General features: G+C 42.1%; 1 protein-coding gene across 1 annotated transcript in view; it reads left to right on the forward strand.

Annotated features, from left to right (window-relative positions):
- The window catches only part of LOC306961767 (neural-cadherin), a 424067-nt gene that overhangs the window by 223763 nt on the left and 177286 nt on the right, over positions 1-23018 (forward strand). The window contains exons 17-21 of the mRNA XM_079554643.1: positions 9724-9844; positions 11364-11526; positions 13603-14271; positions 19102-19293; positions 22209-22652. Coding sequence (XP_079410769.1) covers positions 9724-9844; positions 11364-11526; positions 13603-14271; positions 19102-19293; positions 22209-22652 — 1589 coding nt within the window. The remainder of the gene's footprint in view (positions 1-9723; positions 9845-11363; positions 11527-13602; positions 14272-19101; positions 19294-22208; positions 22653-23018) is intronic.

Consider the following 23018-nt stretch of genomic DNA (forward strand, 5'->3'; position numbering starts at 1 on the left):
GACGGCATCGCGATCGCTCGTATGACTGAAGTGTTATTAAGTTATAGCTTTGCTTCGCTTCTGCATTTGCGCTGAAGCTGCTCATGAGTTCAGGCTTTTTTAGACTCACTGCGGATGATTTATTGACCTTTGGTGAGAAAAAGTACCGAAAATTAGCAACGGAAAAAAAAAAAGTTTTTCGATACCGCCCCCTACCGGAGCTTTTCGGTCGGTACCAAGTAGGTACTGTTTAACGGTACCCAGCCCTACAAATGACCGTCTTAAATTAGATGAATGGCATCAATTTTCGAGCATTTTGATGATGTTCAATCCCACCCTATTGTTTCAGCATATTTCACTTTAGAAGCTTTATGGATAATATACTAAACTGGGTTTACTTTATAAGATTATTTCATTTGTAAAGACTTTCAGCCAGTGTCAACTTTCATGGCATATTCTTCATATCTCTTATTGAGAAATACCAAAACCCCTGTCCCATATCTTCTCCGACTCATTATAGGATCTTAGATTTGTCAGGCTGACCACATTTTTACTAATCTCGTGTCTATATATAGGGCCTATAGGAGTAAAGTGGTTGACCTTTTCAGTGCACCCCTGACTAATTAAGAAGCCTCGGAAGGATCTGAGAGCTCACACATCCTCACACTGAGACCACAGCAGGCAAATGTCAGCTCTCTACAGAAAACTTAAGATCACAGTGTTGTGTGAAAACTACATGTGGAGTCTTTCAATCTAGCAAAATGAATTAGCGCTCGTTCCAGACCTCACAGCGAGAGGGGCCCGGGTTTGATTATGTGTGGAGATGTATGTGTTATGCGTAGGTTTCCTGCGGCCACTCCAGTTTCTCCTGTAACTAAAAACATGTACAATCTAATGAAAAGATTCAGGTCATATGATTCTTTTGAATGTACAAGCTCAAACCCCAAGCCTGGAACTGTTTTGTGCATTTGAAGAAGCTGTCCAAGTGCAATAGTATATTCAGATTCAGGAAGAGCAATTCATTTGTAGCAAACCTCATCACAAACAGTCACTGTGTGTCACTCCCAACAATTCAGACAAGAGTATAGAGGCTCAATATTAACACTCTTCGAACTCCTGCATATATGCTTATTGCATATTCTTTTCTCTTTTTAGCTTCCCTCAGAGCGTGGCGTCATATTTAGTTTTCTGACAAAAATGTACATCTAACCAGAAAGGGTAATACCAAAAATGTTGGAATTGAGAGAAATAAAGTTGCGCTTTTTGTGCAAATGTAGCATTATTAATTAAGAAATAATATGATTTTATGTGATGGGCATTATACTGTGAGCTTCAAAAGTGGATTGAAAAAATGTAAGCACTATTTTTAGATACTTCAATCTGACTAGAATTGGACTTGCAAATATGTCCTGATTCCATATATCACTTTAGTTCCTTTATTATTCATTACCTTTGCGAGGAAGCCGTAAAGTGTGCATTCATTTACATCGACGCTGATGTGTGAGATCCTCTGACAGACGAGCCGCCACTAACTGTCAATGAAAGCCGAAATAAACTCCTCAAGAGCTTTTCTCAATCACAACATAATCATCGCATGAATTAGTAATGTTTCATATGGTCTACGACATGAAACCTTGTTTATAACCATTTGAAATATTAATACAGCTCCAAAGACCAGATGTTGTTTTCGAATACAAGCACACATTTAATATTTATCTAGTGTATCGTACATAAATCTCTGGTGTAAACGATTTATACCATCAAGCTGGAGTTGACAACCTTCACAAAGCGCTATACTGTAGTACATTCATTCACTCCGTACTCAATGGCTATTGACCTTTGAATCTGTGGAAAAACACTCTGACCAACTGAGCCAATGTCGTCCACTTTAGCTTCTTCGAATAGACACAGTGGCGTTCACGACATAGAATGTGATGATGTCATAATGTCAGGTGCAGGGCAGGGCCAATACAACTCTATGGGAGAAATGCAGTTTTTGTAAGAAATCTCCAAAGGGAAAATTGACAAATGTTTTTCTTCATCAGTATTTGATCGTGATTGGATTCACACATGTCTGAAAGTTTCTCTGTAAAAGCTGCAGGGATGTGGAACTCGTTTTCCATTGACCGTTCGAGAGAGTAGCACTTTGCACCAGTTCAAACCTAATCTGAAGAAGTGGCATGGGGGTAGTGTTAAAAATATGAGAAGGTATAAGTTTAAAAAAAAAACTGTATATACTTGTAATTGCTATTGTAAATACTGTAAATATTGGATCTGAATGTTTGTTGAGGTGATCCTTTTGCCGGTGCCTTTTATATTGTGAACGGACTCTAAAGTAAGATGCTCATTGGCCACTGTTTAAACCTGCTGTCACTTTGCCTCTGCCCAGGGACGACCGATGAAAATTAGCTTGTAGCTATCTCTAGTCCAGGGGTCACTAACCTTATTTCAGCTGAGGGCTACTTTAAGAGCATTAAGTTGTTCGAGGGCTACCAGTTAAAAACAAATCCTAAAGACTTAAACGTACACTGTTCACTTATAGGATATTGACCCCATATTATATTAAAATAGCTTTATTTTGAACTCATACTGAGTCACAAGAACCGAAATAACTGTAATTTTAAGAATTAGATTCAAGAAAATGAAGTGTTTTACACTTTAGAAAAAGTCCCAAGGGCTACTGGACATGCCCCAAAGGGCCCGCGGGCACCACGTTGGTGACCCCTGCTCTAGTCTGTGCAACACATTTGTTGTGCAATGTCCATGTCAAATAAATAAATAAATAAATAATAAAATAATTCCTTTCTATTTCATGTTTTCGCATATTGTCATCACTTTTTGACGTTTTCGGAGAAAATAATTGGACATTTGTTCATATGTGCTGACAGAGGAGGCAATGAACTTTGTCCTCCAGTAATGACTGAGATATGAGCCAAAAACAAAGACATACAAATATGCATTTTATCAGTGACCACAGTTACCATAGTTACCGTCACTTGCCGTCCACCTCAATTTTAAAGTATAGGCTCTTTAGAATGTTGCAATGTCACGTGTATTTGCTAAATGATCAAATACAATTATTGAAATGTGCATTAATTCAAGCAGCCAAGTCTTATAATAAATAAATAAATTAATAAATAAACAAACATATTTTTATTTATGACTAAAAGAAAGATTTCTTAGAGCTCGGATTGCATCATCAAAACGGCTGCAAACAGTATTCTGGGAGTTCGACATCCCATAACGTGAACGTAAAATGTACAATTCTGCAGTTGTCCTTCACAGAGGAACAGCATTGGGACATTACAGTCTGTCAGCAGCTAACGGCTCCTTTTTCCACGTTATATGTGGATTTAAAGTTTGTCTGTGAGTAAGGAAGTGTAAGTAAGTAAGTAAGGGCTTTATTTGTCAACAACAAAATAGTGTCCAGGTGTTAGTCTTGAGCCGCATTGCCATTGTGGGCCAAGCTGACCCTTATGTTTTTGGAGGTCGGGGAAACCATAGCACTCGGAGGAAACCTGGCTGGCTGCCTTCAATCTCCTCTGATCCTCTGAAACGGTGCACCGCCTCCTGGGCATGTCCCTGTTTCAGAGCGTGGTGTCCTGCACTGGTCAGCTCCTCCACCTCCTCCTTCTTCTTCCTCCTGCGCAGCTTCCTCTGCTCCACAACAGTCTTTCACCATCTTCTGGAAAGAGCTTAGCAGATAACCTGTGGGCAAAGTTTCCCACAAAATGGATTCAATTTATAACATTAGACAATTGCCAACAGTTCTAGTAGTTGTTTTGCCTTTCTGTAACATGTAATAGACGAGGCATGGGAAATTGTTATTCCAGCTCGGTGGCAACACCCCTTCTTTTTTTGTGCCATCACTCCTCTCAGTTCACTTCTCTCCCATAGATTAAGAGGTGTAACGTGGCTGGCCGACATTTCCAAGCGGTCGCATTAAATCATCAAGTTTTATTGCTCCAGCACAAATTGTCCGTACGCCGATTGTGCGACGCATCTTCCGAGAGGACTAACACTTTTTCTTGGAGGACTGAAAAGGCCCGGGAAGGCACAAAGTACCCTGTAGAAAGATGGGGCGAAGATTCTATTGAGAGGAATAAGTATCTCATATTATCCCACATTTATCACGGAGGAGCACAGGAGCCCGCTGTGCACCTCACTCTCCGCTGCGATGAATCAGCCCGAGAGCTCCACGCACACGCCAGATTCTGAGTGGACCCACATTTGCCTACTTATGTGAGCCAGTGCAAGGTTATTACCGCCAGCCGAGAGAAAGTGGAGCTCTGCGTTTTAAAATGGCCAGGGTGGACGAGCAAAAGCAGGAGCTGTGTTGAAGAAGATTTGTTGTTTTTTTTGGGTGAGTTTGTTGAGGCGGTGTTTTTATGTTTGTGTGATTGATTGACAGTGCACTTAGAGCTTTTTAAATTTTCAATCAAAATCAGGATCTATCAGGACAGATTTGTTTTCGTGCAATTTTTGCCGATTTTTTGGAAGTGAACACTGTTACTCCTTTCATTGTGAAAGGGAAAAACTAATCCAGCAGGACAAATAACGTAGCTAAATTGTCCCCATAATGAATTCAAATAATTCTTTACAAAAACAGTTACATAGTTGTTGAAAATGTTTTTGTGCTTGTGCAGCAGAGCGAAAGGACATTTTAAAAACTTTGGGAAGCTTTATAATCTGTGATCACACTGTAACAGCTGGTTCAGATATGTAGTAGGGCTGGGCGATATGGACTTAAAGTCATATCCCGATATATTTTTGTTGAATATCGATATACGATATATATCCTGATATTTTTTCTGCAAAGTGAGAGCTGTGAGATGAAATGTTAGATCAAAGTCAAAGCCAAATATGAGTTATTGAACACTCTCCAAAAAAAATGTAAATATTAACACTGTATAACAAATCTCCGTGAGGTGCACATTTAAATCAAAAAATATCTTAAATAAAACTAGCCCAGAAAATAAAATAGGGCAATCTTTTTCTGAGGGCAACATTTATATATATATAGAGAGAGATAACAAAATAAAGTGCTTAATATAAACTTTTTAAAAATCAGCTTGAGATTACCTGTTTCTTACAGACGCCATCTTTGGAATCGCCCATAAATGGTCATGTTTGAAAACAGTTAAGGGGGAAAACAATTTGAGGAAAATCTAAAATTTCTCAAATTATTCAAACAAACAAAAACAAACTTTATCAAATGCTAAATTATGAATATAGTTGTCTGCTAAATAAAGAAACAAAGACATGGAGAGGAGCAAAGTGGTTCAACAGCCCATAAATACATAAAAAAACGAGAATGCTAACTTGATGCTACATGTTAGCATTGGGCTAATGGTTTGCTAGCGCTAGCTACAACTGCCGTTTTTTCACTTCTACTGAACAATCTGCTGTGAGAAAATATCCATGGGCCCGATTTACACTTGACTTTATTTATGTGTGATAAATAAGTTCATATTCCACCAGAAAATGGCTTAAAGAGTGAAAAATTGTGTTCTCTAAAGATTCTATTTTCCCCCTTGGCGAAAGCCACGCCCCCTTCTATGACAAGATGCCGTCTGTATCTATAGCTCATCTGAATTTGAAATATCCTGATATATGCGATATGGTCTAGTTCCATATCTCATTTAAAGATATATCGATATAAATATCGATATCGGGCAGCCCTAAGTGAGACTCAACATAGTTTTATAGATGATGCCAGTGGATGTTGCGATGGGACTCCAGTAATGGCCATTTCACCTGAGAGTAAGTGATACATCATGTAGGGGCAGTTTGTAACAAAACAAATTGCAGAATGAAAAAGTGTGTCAGGTTTTTGAAGGTGACCTTTACAAGCATGCCGATAAACGATTTCTCCCGAGTCCGACAGAGGAAGGATGGACATTTCCATCTATTCCTGATGCTCTCTGGTTAACTACCGGTGGAAGTGTTCCGGGCATGTCCCAATGGGGAGGCCCAGGGAAGACCTATAGGACACGCCTTGAAACTCCTCAGGATCCCCCCAGAAGAGCTGGAGGAAGTGTCCGTGGATAGGGAATTCTGCATCCCTGCTCAGACTGCTGCCTCTGTGATAAAGGAAAGTGGATGGACATTTTATTTTATATTTGAAAATTCATTTTGTCATTTTGTTTAATTTACCCCTTCAAACACTGCAAGATATATATCTTGATCCTCAGCCAATCCGGCCAATATTCTCCCCAAAACCTTAAAATATGATTCGGCAATTATGCTAGGAGGGTAACATTCTGAAATATTATTTTATTTTATTACCAGTCAAAAGTTTGGAGACGTTTTTTTTTTATTATTGTTTTTCTTTTATTATAAGACCATTTACTTTGTAGATTCTTCTTGAAGGCATACATGTATGAATGAACACATATGGAATTATGTGTTGAAATAGATTCTTCCAAACAGTCGCCTTTTGCTTTGATTACCGCTTTGCATTTTTTGACATTTTCTCAATGAGCTTCATGACGTCGTCACAGAAATGGTTTTCACTTCGCAGACTGTCAAACGATATTTTATGAAACTCATTGAGAATAAAATAGAATAAAACGTGGCAATTTTGAAGGATTTAAAAGCATATTTTGAGTTATTTCACCCTATTTTGTTTTGTACATAATCCCATTTCACCCTATTTTGTTTTTCTACATAATCCCATGTGTTCATTCACAGTTTACTGTCGTCAATGAGAATCACACAATGCAAATAGTTTTGGAAATGAAGAGAAGATCTTCATGGCTTGAATTCTGTTGATTTACTCAAAACGACTCAAATGTATTTCCTACAGACTCAGAAAACAAAAGGATCCACAAATTACAATTGAGAAGTTAATGTCTTATTTAACACAATACTTATTTAAGACAATAAAGCGATCCAGTATGCTCCTCTGACAATCAACGGTGCTGCTGTGGAGAGGGTGACGAGAACAAAGTTCCTCGGTGTGCACATCACAGAGAACCTCTTCGGGACCAGGAACTGGTCAAGAATAGTCTCTACTTTCTCTGCAAGCAGCCTCCGTTCTGTGAAACTTCTACATAGGGACTATAGAGAGCATCCTGACCAGCTCCATCTCTTTGTGGCACGGTGCCAGCACTGCCTCCTCCCGAAGGAGCCTCCAGTGCATCGTGAGAGCAGCGGAGAAGAACTGCAGCGCCCCTCTCCCCTCCATTAAGGACATGTACTCCACCCGTCTCACCCGCAAAGGTGTCAGAATCACCAGAGACCCTTCGCACCCATCACACAGTCTCTTCAAGGTAATGCCTTCAGGGAGGAGACTGCAGAATCCATGGGCCAGCTCCAGTCGACTGAAGAACAGTTTTATCCACCAGGCTATCAGCAAGCTGAACTCCCTCCCTTCCCTGCCCTCTCTGTGTCCAAGAGTCTCTTGTGAGCCCCTTTTGAATCTTGAATCTATATAAGAAATGTCTACACGTCTTTAGTAGTTGCGTGCCGTCTTTATAGTTTTATTTCCCACTTCTTGTCTTTAATTCATAGCAATTTTTGATGTTTGTATTTTTGATCTGACTTGCACATGGACAGAGAGACTGTGTCTAAAAGAAGGGGCTTGCTGTCTTCTGATCTTGTGTTATAGAGCAAAAAAGAAAGAAAAAAAAACCCTATTGATTCCACGGCACGCCTTTGTCTAAGCAAGATACATATTTAATGGACAAAACAGATGAATTTAAAGCTTTTAAGGCGGTCTTTGTTTGTGTTCTGCTCTTTTTTTCATATATTCAAGCTTGAAAATTGCACCTAGGGAGATGAAAAGGGTTCGGAAATTGGCACTACTGGGAAAACATCCGTTCTTACTGCATTTCGTTTGTTTGCTTTCACGGTGCTTTCTCGCTTCCCTCGGCGCCTCTTTTGTCCTTGGAGTCTCAGAGCCTGTCTAAATACTTAAGAGATTAAGTCCACCGGTGAGATGGGGATGGAGAAAAAAGTTAAGAATGCGGGGCGCAATTGCAGTCGTCCCCAATGACTTGTGTAATGTAGCATAGCAGTGAGCGCAAATCGGACTGAATGAAACCCTTTTTCACACACCGCGTAACATGGGATTACAATGGAGGTTTCATTATGTGAGGCCGCAGTATCACCACACATTATTTGGAAAATTGTTTTTACTATTCATTTTCGGCGGGGGAGAGGGGGGCATTTCAGAAAGTGGGGATTTGTTTTTAATAAACATCACAAAAAATGCCACAGGTATAATCATGTCAACTCTGTTTTAGGGAACATTTTGTCTAATGTATCATATGTGTTATGAAGCTTCTGTGCAAATCCAACCTGGAAGACCTACAAGCTGCATTCATTCATCGCCTCATCATCGGCGGCCCTTCACCGATCATCCAATAGCAGTCCCAGCTCAAGCCACACCTTCACAACAGCCAATCACCGCAGTTGCTCCAGCCACTCATCGCTCAGGATCCCCTTCTTAAGCTCCTAGGTCACTCAGCCGTTCCCAGCTGTGCTACAACCTTCCTCCACCCCTTTCTCCACCTGGCCTCTCCTCGGCCCTGCTTGTTGTCGACCAGCCATCCCGTTTCTCCTCTTCTACCACCACCAGGGTCCAGGCTCCGGGGAAAGATTCATCATTCATCAACGCCGTGCATTCCATACGGTTAATTCAGTCTTGCGCCGGGGTCTGAGCCCCAAATCATGATTCACGTTCAATAAAACTCTCTTCACGCCATTCTGTCTCGGTGAGTCTAGTCAGGTTGAATTAAGCTTATCGTGATGAGCGCTGCCTGCAAATGTTTTCCTGTGTAACACTTTACCTGTGGGTTCTTACTCAGTTGTTAATGAGCAGGTATTGCAAACTTCATCTCAGTCTTTTGACAGTGTGCCGTTTCAGACAATACTCTGGGTGTGCTTGATTTCGCTTCCAGTCGAGTCTTTCCAGCTGTTATTTTTGTAAGCAACTCCAACACGTCTATAGTTAAGTTTTGTCTCTCAATATGGTGTTCTTTACATGGTGTCAGTCTGAGCAGCGGCGTGCCAATGTGTGGTGACAGCCTCTGAAGGACTCCTGTACCTTTAGTGCTAATTTTAGTCTCTGAGGCCGACGTGTGACAAAGTTCATTAACGAGTAACAAGGGTGTCTGCCACGGAGCTCATGAAATTCTCAAAAGTTTAGCAAGCCTCCATAGATTGATCGGGGATAACCAAAGCCCCCGAAGAAGTGTGAACATACAAATTCCACACAATGCAGTTATCTAACGCTGGAGTTGTAACTAGTATATATATCCAAGCTATTATTAGGGTTTGCATTGCTTCTTAACATATTTTCTTCTTTTGTTCTATTGTGTATGGCGCATATAAGGCATGTAAGGGCCTTTGCCTCACACTAACAAGATCCGAAGATCAATTTGTGGACCAGTTGAGTCTTTTCTGCGTGAACTTTATATGCTTTCCTAGATTGCTTGCACACTAGTTTTTTTTTACCTACTTCAAAAATCAGAATAGGGTTCGCTCTGGACACTGAGGCGGGGGGGAAAAAAAATCTAAATTGAAAATAGGACTTTATGATTAAAAAGGGGTTTAAAATATATGTTTTTTCTCTGTATTCTGCATATCTACAACATCGTGCCTCACAGGAGTCTGTAGCAGATAACGCAATCGCACTTTAGCTTCTCTTTTTCGTACCCTGTCACTCGAACAGCTGTGAAGTTTATTTATACAGCCTGCTGTTGCTCCGTTCCTGAACCTGTGGCTCTCCTTTCACAGGTGGGAATGCCAAGCTGCGATACCAGATCACATCAGGGAACACAGGAGGCGTGTTTGATGTGGAACCGGAGGTGGGAACCATCTTCATCGCTCAGCCGCTGGACTATGAACAGAACAAGAGGTGAGAGGCAATGCCCCAGACACATCCCGCAAGCGCCAGATTTGTTGGTGTCCGTGGCTGCTGTGCGGGAACATAGTTGAGAACAAAACACTCGGGTTAGATGTCAGTCAAGCAAGACCTCGGTTGTATAGAATGGCTCCTTAGATGTGAGGAAGAAAAACTGTCTTTTATCAATTAGCATTAGCATTTAGTGTATGTTTTCTAATGAATATTGTCCATAATTTGTTGTTTTTTTCACTGGTGCAGGTGGCATGACATGAGCAAACCGTAATGTACTGTAGGTGTGAATGTTGTTGTAGTCAGGAGATGGTGGGAACTAACTTGAGACGCCAGACAGCGCAACTAAACCCACTGGCAACCTGCACAGAGGAGACAGGAAAGAACCCAAAGAGGAGAAAGAAAACAAAGCCGGAGAGGACATGGATGAATTTGACTAGGTCCCATTTAAAAGTCCAAAATCAACCTATTGAAAAAAGAAAAGATATATCTTGATGTCATATTAACTGATTTAGAGAAGAACTAAGCGACTTGTTTACCTTAATAAATCCTTTTCGCAGTCCCTCTGGGGGTAATACAAATGTTAATGGGATGATTGGGGGGTCTTTCATTTACCCCTGGTGTCCCCTGGTGCCAGTAAACCACCCTTGCAACTTCCCTGCACAGGCTCGTAGGAGCAATGCACACTAATAGAATCACAAAGAAGAAGCTAACAGGCTAACGGGCAAAGCTAACTATAGGCTAGCGCCACTTAAACAGTATTTACAGCCAAGTTTGAGTGAAAAAAATGATCTCCATTGTGTATTTGGTCAGCATAGTATTTAATCTCATGGACAATTAATGAGTAAAAAAACGTGACATGCTATGACACCTGTAGTGGCGCTTATGGCCTCAAGGGGCATTTTGGGGGATTTTTACCATGTTACACTGTTCTCTCGTCATTCTGGCAGCTACTGTAGTGCACCTTGAGTAATCTGTGAATCTTGCAATGTCTATACTTAGCACCGCGGTGGCAGCTCATCACACTCCTCCTGTTCCCATAAAGCTCCTCCCGAGTTCCTATCCAGGAAATGCTGTCCTCACCTCTCAATCTCTTGCTAAACTTAATCCTTTCATCGCAGTATAAAAAACACTCACCATTGCGTCCATGCAAGATGCCTGTACAAAAGGAGGTGGGGTTGGGAAGGCCTTATAGTGAGTTCGCTTGAACGATCATGTATACTCTTCAACTGTCTGTTTTTGTTAGAAAGCTCCCTTGTTATTATTTCAGTTGTCAAATCTTGTGCAAATTAACTGTTTGATTATTTGCCCGGGCCTGTATCGCTACCTCCCTGTGAACTTAATCCAAAAGTTTGCGAAACCAAGGTATAACTTAAGTTGTGCTGGACTGTGTTGTATCCCAATTCACTCGGTTTCCTTTCACTCATGCTTTACAACCCCTTCCAATTTTTTAGTGCGGAGGAGGATTGAAGTATCAACTACCACTAATGATGCTCTTTTTTTTTTTTTCTCACACATGCAGGTACAAGCTTCATCTGTTGGCTTCCGATGGCAAATGGGAGGACTACACCAGCGTGACAGTAAACGTGGTTAACAAGAACGACGAGGCACCCGTGTTTACCGTTAATGAGTACTACGGCAGTGTAACCGAGGAGCTGGATGGGTCTCCCGTCTTTGTTTTACAGGTACAAGCATGTGATTAGGCTGCTGCACGCGAACTACAAAGCGTTTGGAGCACATGCCTGTTCCCATGTGTTACGCCGCGTCATGTGCAACAACAACAAAAAAAACAAGAGAGATGTACATCTGTCAAAAAATAATACAAGCTACTGCAAAGGCATGGAGTGTCATCTGTACCAGGAGAAATGAGTGAGAGGCAGTGAGTTATTGTTAGAGAAGTATTTTTTTTACAAACCTGTAGATCCACCATGTGATAAAAGGAGACTGAACGAGAGTGCTTTTATGTGAAGAGAGGCATAAGGCTGGTTGCAACATACACGTGATATGGAAAGAGACATATAGTATTGCTGATGAATTTATGCACGCTGTAGAAACCTTTACTGAAGGAAAATATAAAATAGTTGTGCATGCCTGCGCTAGCCATTTGTCCTTTTTAAATGCACTAGATGCAAGTTGGTCATTTTTTATACTCACTACTGCCACCGCAGGTCTTTTGCGTAACTGCAGGTTCTATATTAAGCTCCTGCATGACGGCACTTTGGACCCGAAGTAACAACTTTTTGAGTGACAGTGCAGGATTTTAGAGGCAGTTGTGGTGAACAGGCCTGAGCTCATTCTACACATTAGGACATTGCTGGAACATGTGTCAAGGTCAAGGCGAGATTTAATGTGGCCCTTTGTATGTCTTTTTTTTTTTTTTATTGACCCGCCATGGGGGCTCAATTTCAGCCCTTGACCCAAACGACTTCGACACCCCTGATACAATACATTTTTTTTGCATTTTTAAACTCTGTATAGTCCCTTTAAAGTTAAAGTTTGTTGACTGGTTATTTAACCATGTCTGTGTTAAATTATTCTCATAAATAAAGTTTGAAATGAATATTACTTTAAAGACAAACGTGCACATCCTGTCTCCTTAAATGGATGGGTCTGTCTGTTTTTGCTCAGAACAATGAAAGTCGTCCTTTTGTTTCTACAATTGCTGCCACGCCTTTTTTTTTGGCATAATTATGCAAAAGTTTCATGTCAATTAACTATGAAATTGATCTGGTCATCTCTACCTGATTTCCCAAGCCAGGATGCAGAGGTGCAAGTATGACCTGTTTTATCATTAGAAACAGATTATATTATTAGAGCTACAAAACTGATTTAGGTTATGAATTAGTTTGTGCTGAGGCCTAGCGTTTATGAGAGACGGAAACCTCTTCTACACCTGCATCTCTTTACCACGCACTGTCAATTTTGAACTTGTGCCGACGCTTTGTAGATCAAGTCCTGGGTGTTTAGAAGAAGAAGAAAAAAATACTACTGCATGCTGCTGCACACGAGACACAATACTTGCACATTCTCATTTGTCCTAATTCAAGATGTAGTAAAACTATAGAAGTTGCGGTGAAACATTGTCTCTAATTACTACACATGGTGTTTTTGTCTAATTTCATTTAAATACTAAACATCTCCTGATGACAATCACATACTTCAGATGCAATTACAGTGAAAGTTCATTTGAATTCATCGCACTCACTAGGAAAGTTTTATTTATTTATTTAGACCATAATTGCTCACAGTTAACCTGCTACACTCTCCACGCAAAATAGATTGTTATCGGGTAGGGTATAAAGTTTGACCTGACTATGTACGTATTTTTACAATTATTTATTAAGTTGTTTTAAATTACTTTCAGGATGATCTTTTGGTTGAAAAAAGCATTCTCTTTGGCGAGAATTCAATTCGTGAGATTGGTTTCCAAATGAGTTCAGGCTGGGGTACAGAAAAACATCCACTCGGAAATGTATTTATAGAACAATCAGTAAATGTTTTTTTTTAGACAAAGCAAAGTTCATTTTCAATCTACATCAAACTCAATTACCTCTCCAAATAGGAACATCTTTATTCTGTCTGGCCTGTAATTGTTTCTGATGCGCTGTGAATGAGTGAGACAAGGGAGGTTGAAGGGTTTTGGAGTCGAGCCAATACCAAGTACCTTTGAGTCTCTCCGCACTAAAAATGAAGTCAAGGGATGTTCTTTATGCTCTGTCATTTCAATAATTGAACACATAAAAAAATGTGTGTCTCCGCAGGTAACTGCTTCCGACCCGGACAAAGATGCCGACCAGGAGGCCCTCCGCTACTCCCTCCACGGTCAGGGAGCAGACAGCGAATTCATAATAGATGAGGTGACCGGAAAGATCTACGCCCAGCGGACGCTCGATCGCGAGGAGAGGGCCGTCTGGCGCTTTGTCGTCTTGGCCACGGACGAAAGCGGCGAGGGACTCACGGGCTTCACAGACGTCATCATCAACGTGTGGGACATCAACGACAACGCCCCCGTCTTCACCTGTGCCCCCAGTTGCCTTGGCGATGTGGCGGAAAACTCCCCGCCCGGGACCCTGGTGATGGAGATGACGGCCACGGACTTGGATGATTCGGCTGTGGGCCAGAACGCGGTGCTTTCGTACAGAATCGTAGGGAGTTTGGATGCGAGTCACATGGAAGTGGGTGGGCTGCCGACTTTCTCAGACATGTTTAGTATAAATCCTACCACTGGGACCATTACTGTGGCGATGAACGGGTTGGACAGAGAGCAGGTGGAGTCGTATCTTCTGGTGGTGGAGGCCCGGGACGGAGGGGGGATGACGGGAACGGGAACAGCCACCATTCAGGTGAAAGACGTGAACGATCACGCGCCGAGGTTTACAGACCACACTTGTACGGCGAAGGTGTCAGAGAATGCAGAGCCCAATTCGGAGGTGAGTCCTGTTAATATCTTGCTTTTATGTCTTTTTCATTGGATTCTGTAACAAATGTAGCCTTACACTGGTAGGTTCTGTGCTTCTTATTTGGACGTGGCAAAAAGACATTAACCAAACCATTCCAACAACAAACAGACAGCTTTTGTACTATTGTTCCCTCATTGAAAACATGCATGTAGTCACATATGGCTTCATCTAGGCAATTTTCAGTTAATCTGTTTACGTTGGTCATTCTTTTCAATTTCTTTAATCGATTAAGCTGGGTTTACACATAACGACAAGTCACAAATTCCACACCGCCTGCCACACACACCCATAGACTGTATATACAAATGGACAGCTTCTGCTCACTCCTCCCCGTTTACCATAATGACCACGCTCGTGGGGGAATTCATGGCAGATTTACAGACTCCCCTTCCCCAGCTCTGACGAAGCATGTTCCTAAAAAGGACATAAGGGCAGGATCTTCACTGTAGACTCGGCCCTTGCGTGACGTGTAGCTCGCGCAGCACCAATGCTAACAGTCCGACCCTCATTAAGTACGAGATTTCAAAAATTCTTCTTACGAAAACCAGCCTGGTCCCCTTAATTGTAACCAGCCAAGCGTTATCACAGGAGGAATATCGAGCTCTAGAAAGTTCCCAAAAAAATGGGACCAGGGTTTAAAGTTGTTTTTAACGTGTCTAAAGTCCAATGCTTTTCAATGGAGGCCCATGGAGGTACTACAGCAATGGCGGAGCAATGGCGGAGCAATGGCGGCCTCTCGTGTTGTGGGCATAAAGCAGAGCAGCCAGCGGCCATTGCACACACCGGGTTGGAGGCGGATCAGAGACGTCTTGCTCCGCCATGGTCTCCTCTCCTCCTGGACTCATTGGGCTCTTGCCAAATCGGGTTACACAAAAAGCAAGCAGACCAGCTCAGGGTCGGGCCTGTCCATATAATGCAGAATAGCAATAGTTGTTCACAGTCTATGGCACTACAACTAAGAACCCCAAACTAAGTAATATCCTCCTGTCACTGTGTAACACGGGCAAATGCAGACAAACACAATAGCAACAAACGCAGTGCAACAGAAGCACATTAAGGGCCGACTTTACTGAATAAACATAAAAACACTACACTCACTGTGCACTCAATCTTCTGGGGATCCGTCGTAGAACTTGCTGCTCTTAACCCCTTTATCCATGATTCTCACTCATCTGGTCGATCAACAACAGCCCTTTGTTTTACCGCTTGTTTTACGTGTCGCTGCTTGTTTTACATGTCAAAAGCTGTAAACCTATGTGTGAACCCAGCATTACTGAACAATTCTGAACTGTTAACCAATGGCTCTTTGTACAATAGATTTTAAATAAACTGAGGAATGCGTTCTCCCTCATCTATAACGGCCTATTGAGATCAGATGAACGACCTTCTTTTGTTAAGGCTAATGGGTCATCTACGCCCAGTGACTCAGCAGCAGAGCAGAACAAAGACCTGCAGAGTGATAGCCCGGCCTTAGCCATCCGTAAACTCCGGTCATTTATCATTTCCCTACATCTACGTCTGGGTCTGATCTCAGTGGCTGCGGTACATCGGTTGAATTTCAACCTACCATTCAGCGAGCGGGGGAGGTGGGTGTTGTAGGTGACGTCAAGCATTTGCAGTGCACCGCATTTGCTGGTTGTAGTTTGGCAATGGTGGCGGATACGAAAGTAATGGAAGCTCTTCAATCCTTTTTGGCTCGGCTCCAAAATATCTAGAAATTAAAATTGTAGCCTTGGAATGCGCAAGGAATGTCCCCAAGATTTATGATATCAGATCCAATCGTTTCAAAGGAGTTCGCCCCTCCCACCTGATAACGGAGCTCAATTGTGAAGGTCCAGACTCTTGTACGAAACGCAGTGAGTACGAGGGTCTGGTAAAATCAGGCTACTTGATTGATACTGTAAACAACTTGGGGATGTTTGGCAGTTTGGTTCCCTCCACCTGGGAGGAGCCTGGGCCTTATTTAGACCGCTCCAGTTTGGGTAATAAGTGTCTTTTATGACCTAAAGAGCTAAGAAGAAGCTTCTGTGACTAGAAGTGACAGTACCAACACCCAGTCCAGTTTAACCTTTTCTACGATGGATACTCCCTGGATGAATGAGGGCCTTCACAAACATACACATTTTGTTTTAAATTTGACCTATGTTTTGCCAGGAAAGTCCCACTGAGATTAAGAATTTCTTTTACAGCAGAATCCTGGCTCCAGAGGGGGAAAAAAACATCCCTTTTAATGACATATATAACATAAAATTTGCATAAATGGCATATTATAAGCCATGAAAATCACCAAACCCGTTCTAAGCAGTTGTGATTTCTTAGTATGCCGTTAGCAAAATATTCCTAATGGGTACTCATGTCAGTACAACACCAGCAAATGCAATACATCTCACATCAAAATATTGCTCACAGAAATGACTGTGTAGTTATAATGACATCCAGTACACCCACAGAAAGCTTTATCCTTTATTATATTCCTTTCAGGCAGGTTAAATTCTGCGACAACTTCCCCTGCTGCAAAAAGTACCCTCTTTTTCACTATAGAAAAAAAGTTGGCTCTGTAACCAGGCTCAGCAGTCGCTCGCTGACACCCGGGGAAAACTCAGAATGACAAAGAATCTTAAAGTTTGCTGTGGACAGAGACAGCGATGCAGCGAGACAACATTTCAATTGTTTTACCATGGGAGGGTTGTGAATTTGAAGAGTACAATGTGAACAAAAACAATACATATTTTGTTCACTGCAAAGAATACGGTGTGGTGTCCCCCCCTGCGCCAATTCTATTGGGACATGGGTTTAGTATGAATATAGACATACAGTGCAGTTGATTATTTGTCAGATTCACGATGTGCACCTGTGTCTTCCAGTCTTTTACAAGTTTCTTTGAAAACAGCCTCCACAAACAGAATCGGAAAAAGTCACTAAGTTGAAGGAGCGGAGTATTAACATTTTAGTAAGGAGATGTTTGAATACCAATATAGACGTTTTATGATAAACAAAAAAACAAATTAACAAAAAATGTAATGCCTCCAGCTTCTCCATTTTGCCGGCCCAAAACTGTTGCAAATCATTTTCCTCCTTATGGTTACAGAGCAGGGGAAGAGTGTGAGGTGTTCAAGGGTTGTGAGAAATAAACCACTGTAAACTTAGTTCTTAGTATTATGTTCTAAATGCCAAAAAACATAAAATTTGCAGTTCAGCAAAGGAATATAAGTATCAAAATGCTTACTCTGCTCCATAAAATGTGTGTTGCCCACAGTGCTAAAGGGATATTTCAGGATTTTTGACATAGGGCCTCATTTCCTAGTTATCCAGAGTGTTGCTGATTTCTGGAGATATTTTTTTTGTAATCCAAGCAGTTCTTATATTTGAAGAGTTTCGTGGCGCTAGGCTAATGCAAGGCTAGCGCATTTCTATGGTATCAGCTAGCCTGCATTAAAAACAGTCTGACCCACTCCACAGTGCACCTGAGGCAAATCACTTATAACGCCAGACTAACCATATAAATGTCTGTGTCCATAGAGTAATTTTAACCATTTTGCATTTAAATTACCTTATATTTGAGCAGCATCAGCTTTGTGGTTGTATAAGCTACGCAGCGGCGGAGTGATCTGCAAGAAAATAGTCCCTCAAAATGCGATCATTCATGTGATGCAAGGTCAGATATATTCCAAAAAATATTCTATCGACACAGACATTTATATGGTTAGTCTGGTGTTATAAGTGATTTGCCTCAGGTGCACTGTGGAGCGGGTCAGACTGTTTTTAATGCAGGCTAGCTGATACCATAGAAATGCACTAGCCTCACACAAGCCTAGCGCCACGTAACTGTTCAAATATAAGAACTGCATGAATTACAAAAAATATGTATCTCCAGAATTCAGCAACACTCTGGATAACTAGGAAATGAGGCCCTATGTCAAAAATCCTAAACATATCCCTTTAATGAAATCTACGTTTATCATTGAATCCATCATCAGAGCAGCGTGTGTAGGGGGACTCAATGAGGGGTGATGGGGGCAGTGCAGGGTTCACTACTGACACCGACTAACAATAAAAGAATTGAAGAATTTTAATTTTAATGCCGTGGAGTCAAAAGTACAGATGCCTGTTTAAAAATAAACTAATACGCTGTACTTTTACTGTTTTATTTTATATGCTTTTACCACTGCAAAGTACTCAGCGAGTCAGAACCTGCCGAAGCTATGGAAACCATTTATAGAGCGCCTCTTTGAAGCTCGGAGATGCGCTTGTAGGTTAAAGTTGTTAGCACGTTAGCAGTAAAGGCTCAATTATCCATGTGTCTGTCAGTGTAGGCCAACTTAATCAGCAGTGTATAAAATTAGAGGCAGTAATTAAAAGGAGATCATTCAAAATGCCTTTGCACTTTGAGCAGTAGTGCTATTTCTAAATAGATTTCTTAACTTTTCTGTAAAGAAATGCAGTGTGGGGAAGAGTGGTATCGTTTTTGGCTTCTGCAAATGTGGTGTTTCAGCATCCATCTCGTACTATTAACTTACAATAAAAAAAAAAATTGTAGTCTGCGGTTTTGAATATTAAATCACAATACAGTATTTTCAATCTGGCAGTGGCTGAGTTTCTTACTCTCAAAAAGCCAAAAAGCTGGCACAACAATGGCCTTATGGGTAGAAATACTGTTTTGCTTAACTTTAATTCTATAAAGTGCACGGATTTATTGCCAAAAAACATGACATCAAACCATAAGTTTAGCGCTCGCCCTAGCACAGCCACTGGGCATGTTTTCATTTCATACTCTCTTAAAAGTGTGCGCACTGTTTGAAGGTGCTGGAGCTGGCGGCCGAGGACAGAGACACGGGGGAGAACGCTCAGCTAACCTTCAGCGTGGTGGCCGGAGACCAGGAGCAGAAGTTCTACATGGTCAGCCACAAGCAGGAGAAGAGGGGCACGCTGAGGATCAAGAAACGACTGGACTATGAACGGCACAACGAGCAGCGCTTTAACCTCACGCTCAAGGTGCAGTGTACTCAACTGTATTGAACCACGCAGCCGTACTTTAATTTAGAAGCTTTTAGTTTTCTTCCACGTAACGGAAAAGCACAGGTGGGAAAATGTGACGCACAGGGACATATAGGAATGTCTAAAAGCACAATGCCGTGTTCTCTATAAATACTCCATCCATACTGTATACACTTCAGAAGACACTATGGGCCAGATCTTGTGGCGGCGCACGGGGCGGCGCAGGCTCTTGGCGAATTGTTTTCCGAGTGGCGGCGCTATATGTGCCATTCGCCTCCGCCACCTGTGAGGGGGCGTCACAAGAGGAGGTGACTGCACTGATCGAAACACGGCTGACATTCACTTCCTCGTTTACATTGCGCTGTCTTGCGTTCTTTCTTAAGCCTTAGGCTCTCACAGGTCAAACTAAAAACTTTATTTACCCCATCGTGAGCTAAACGATGTTCACGTCTCGAGAGAAAAAGAGCTACAGCGTCCGCTGTGGCACGGATCGGCCCGCGCTTGGCGTGAACGCGAAGCAAAACAAAAGCACATGTTCACCCCCCACTCCCACACAACCACTCACCTGGACGCGGAGTCGATCTGGTTGGAGGAAAATGTGTGTCTCCACCCACTTAAATGCGCTAATTCTGGAGTGGCAAGATCACAAAGTGCGCTCCTACTGAGCGCAAAATGTCACGCTATCGTCTCCGTTTTGATGCACAAGATCAGGCCCTATATGTTTCTTGCACATTTCTCGACCCTTGTTAGAGCTATGTCTTCAACTTTACCACCTGAAGTTGCCAAAGTACCATTCCAAAAATCTGAATACAAGTCATTATTAATACTAAAGGTAAATGCCGAAATTTGTTTTGCCCCCAGACACAATTCAATTCGGGCGTTCTGCTCTCCCAAAATTTCATCCGATGGGCGGGGGAACGACTAAATTTTGCGGTGCATTATGGGTAACAATAGTCTTCGCAAGTTCTGGTTCTGCCGGAGCGTTTTCGCTCGCTCTGCTTGCTTCATCTTCTGCTAAGAGAGGAATACAATTCTGTAGCTGATATTTTATGATGCAGACTTTGACTGTTCCGACTCCCTACATCTGGGGCTCGTACCTCCCGCCTCCCCTCCTGCCTTCAGCGGATACTTTTAGCCAAGCACTGCCCCGCTGTATGGTCTCCCGCCTGGCTCGGAGCTGTCCCTGGGAGACTATAGTAAAAAGAAGCCATTTCATAAGCACTGACAGCCTCTGATTATCTCTCTCTGCCCAATACAACTTTATCGAGTCTGTGTTTTCAACGTGAGCCATGTCAAAAAATATGTCTGTAGCCGAGCTGCTAACCGCTCGCCCGGAGCTAACTAGCTCCTTAGCAGCGCATAGATCCGGTGAAAACAAGTATTATGCAATAATAACATCAATACAGCCGGTAACTATATAAAGCAGCCTTTGAGATGATCACACACTGAGCCGGGCTTGATGCATTTGTGGTTTATTGCGGACTTTTCATCAACAATGAGCTGTAGGCGATTGTAACAAGCTAACGGGGCTAACCTGGAATAACCATTGTCCACTGGCACAAATAATAGTCCTTTATTCGGACATATGGGCTGGATATGTACTTAAATTCTAGGGAGATCCTTGCGTAGATCGTGTGTATAGCTGTAGTTAAAGATCCATAGGACATGGCAGTAGCAAAGAGGGACTAGTTAGAACCAAAACAGCAGTTCTTTTTCAGTCAAGAGCTCCATCCTACGCTTCAGAACACATTCAAAATCACTCGCCCCTGACGTCTAAATCAATCAGTGGTTTTGTGTAGCCCAACATCACAACAGGAGTCGCCTCACAGGGCTGCACAAACCATTAAGGCAATAAAACAGAACAGAAAAGTCTCCATCGCGTTCAGTCTGAATGCAGTATAATAGCAGAGCAGAATGCCTGAATTGAACATTCTGCTATACAATTTCCTAAACACACAAAAGTGTTCGCCCTCTCAGATGTGCTCAAACCTGTATGTCGGCCCATCTGTCAAAAGTGTAGACAAAGGCCTTCAGTGATCCCTGTCAGAGTCATATTTGTCAGACCCAGTGGGAAAAGCTCTAAATATAACTTTTCATTTTGCAAGCCCGAAAAAATAGATGTTGTTCAGATTGTTCCAAACAGTATGAAATGGTGTATGATTTGATGTAAGTGCAGTGCATTTAGGTACAGTACTCCCGCTCAAATGGGCTTCTAGTGCTGCTGTATTCAAGCCACCGCAAAATAGGAGCAAATTTTTATCCCCAGGTTGTTTGGAAATATAGAAAATGTATACAAAAATTGACCAGACAAGTTTATAATATTACATTAAAGCAACACTTTATTATAAGTAACCACAATTTTGTATTTTGGAAAAACTGTTGCCTCTAGCTTAAAGGGACTAGATGCAACAGTGACATTAACCTCTTAACCCCCACCTGAACCAAGCACATTTTCTCCAGTTTGGCATTACCCACATCTAAAAGCACATCTAAAAACAAAACAAAAAAGTGTCTAAATAGCAACGAAAAATGAGGATGAAAACGCCAAAAAAATGTGACAAAAACACGACATAAAAGAAATGAAAAAAGTGATGAAAAAGCAACAAAAAAGCCACAGAAAGTGACAAAAAGGTGCCGAAAATATGACAAAAAAAGCATCAAACAAGACACGAAAATGCGACAAAAACGCTGCACAAATGTGGCGACAAAAAAACAAAAATAGGTCTTAGCTTTCAAATGAGATATTACACTGTCGCTCAGAGAAGATTTTAGATTTGGGTAAAGCCAAACTGGAGAAAATGCGCTCTGTTCAGGCAGGCAGTAAGAGGTAAAAAAAAATGCAAAATATACATGGTCTCTCGCTACCAAAACAAATATGGCGGCTTATCCTATCTTGTTTCAACTCTCCACAGGTCGAAGACTTGGATTTCTCCAGCCTGCTGCACTGCGTGGTGGAGGTAGAGGACTACAACGACCACGCTCCGGTCTTCATCCCCCACTTCCTGTCCCTGGGCCCGCTGCCTGAGGACATTTCGGTGGGGACCAGCGTCGCGCGCCTGGTGGCCAGCGACTCGGACTCGGGCCTGAACCGCGACATGACCTACAGCCTTCTCGAGGAGTCCGACCCCGACGGATTGTTCACCATCGACCAGTCGGGGCTGCTGTCCGTGGCCCAGCCTCTAGACCGGGAGAAAACGCCGCAGCACCAGTTGGTCGTCATCGCGACCGACCACGGCAGCCCATCACTAACGGGAAGCGCCACGGTCCAGCTGCCTCTGCTGGACGTCAATGACAACGGGCCGGAGTTTGAGGCGGTCTACTCTCCGGTGGTCTTCGAGAATGTCGCTGGACCACAGGTAGATTTGGCAGACTTTGCTCTATATATATTTGTTTAAAAAGCTGAACAAAAATTATAGTGTAAGTCCATTTCATTTATTTAGTGCAGTGGTAGGTAGTCAAACTCTTCCCTATAGCTACACCTTTTTCAAGTACCATCACAAGACTGAGAAATCCTTTTAGACAAGCCTAGATTTCCATGTGTAAACCGGGACAAGCCTTGATATATTCACACAGCTTTGAAGCAGGACTGTGTGAATATGTATTTAAATAAATGATTATAATCTTGCCTTCAACAAATCGTTAAGAGTGATTTATGAACAGATGCATAAATGATGAGGGCATCCAGTCTCTTTTCGCAGCAGCTTCATTTTTGTCACAGTTGC

This window comes from Gobius niger (genome assembly GCF_951799975.1).
Source record: "Gobius niger genome assembly, chromosome: 4".
Taxonomy (NCBI): domain Eukaryota; kingdom Metazoa; phylum Chordata; class Actinopteri; order Gobiiformes; family Gobiidae; genus Gobius; species Gobius niger.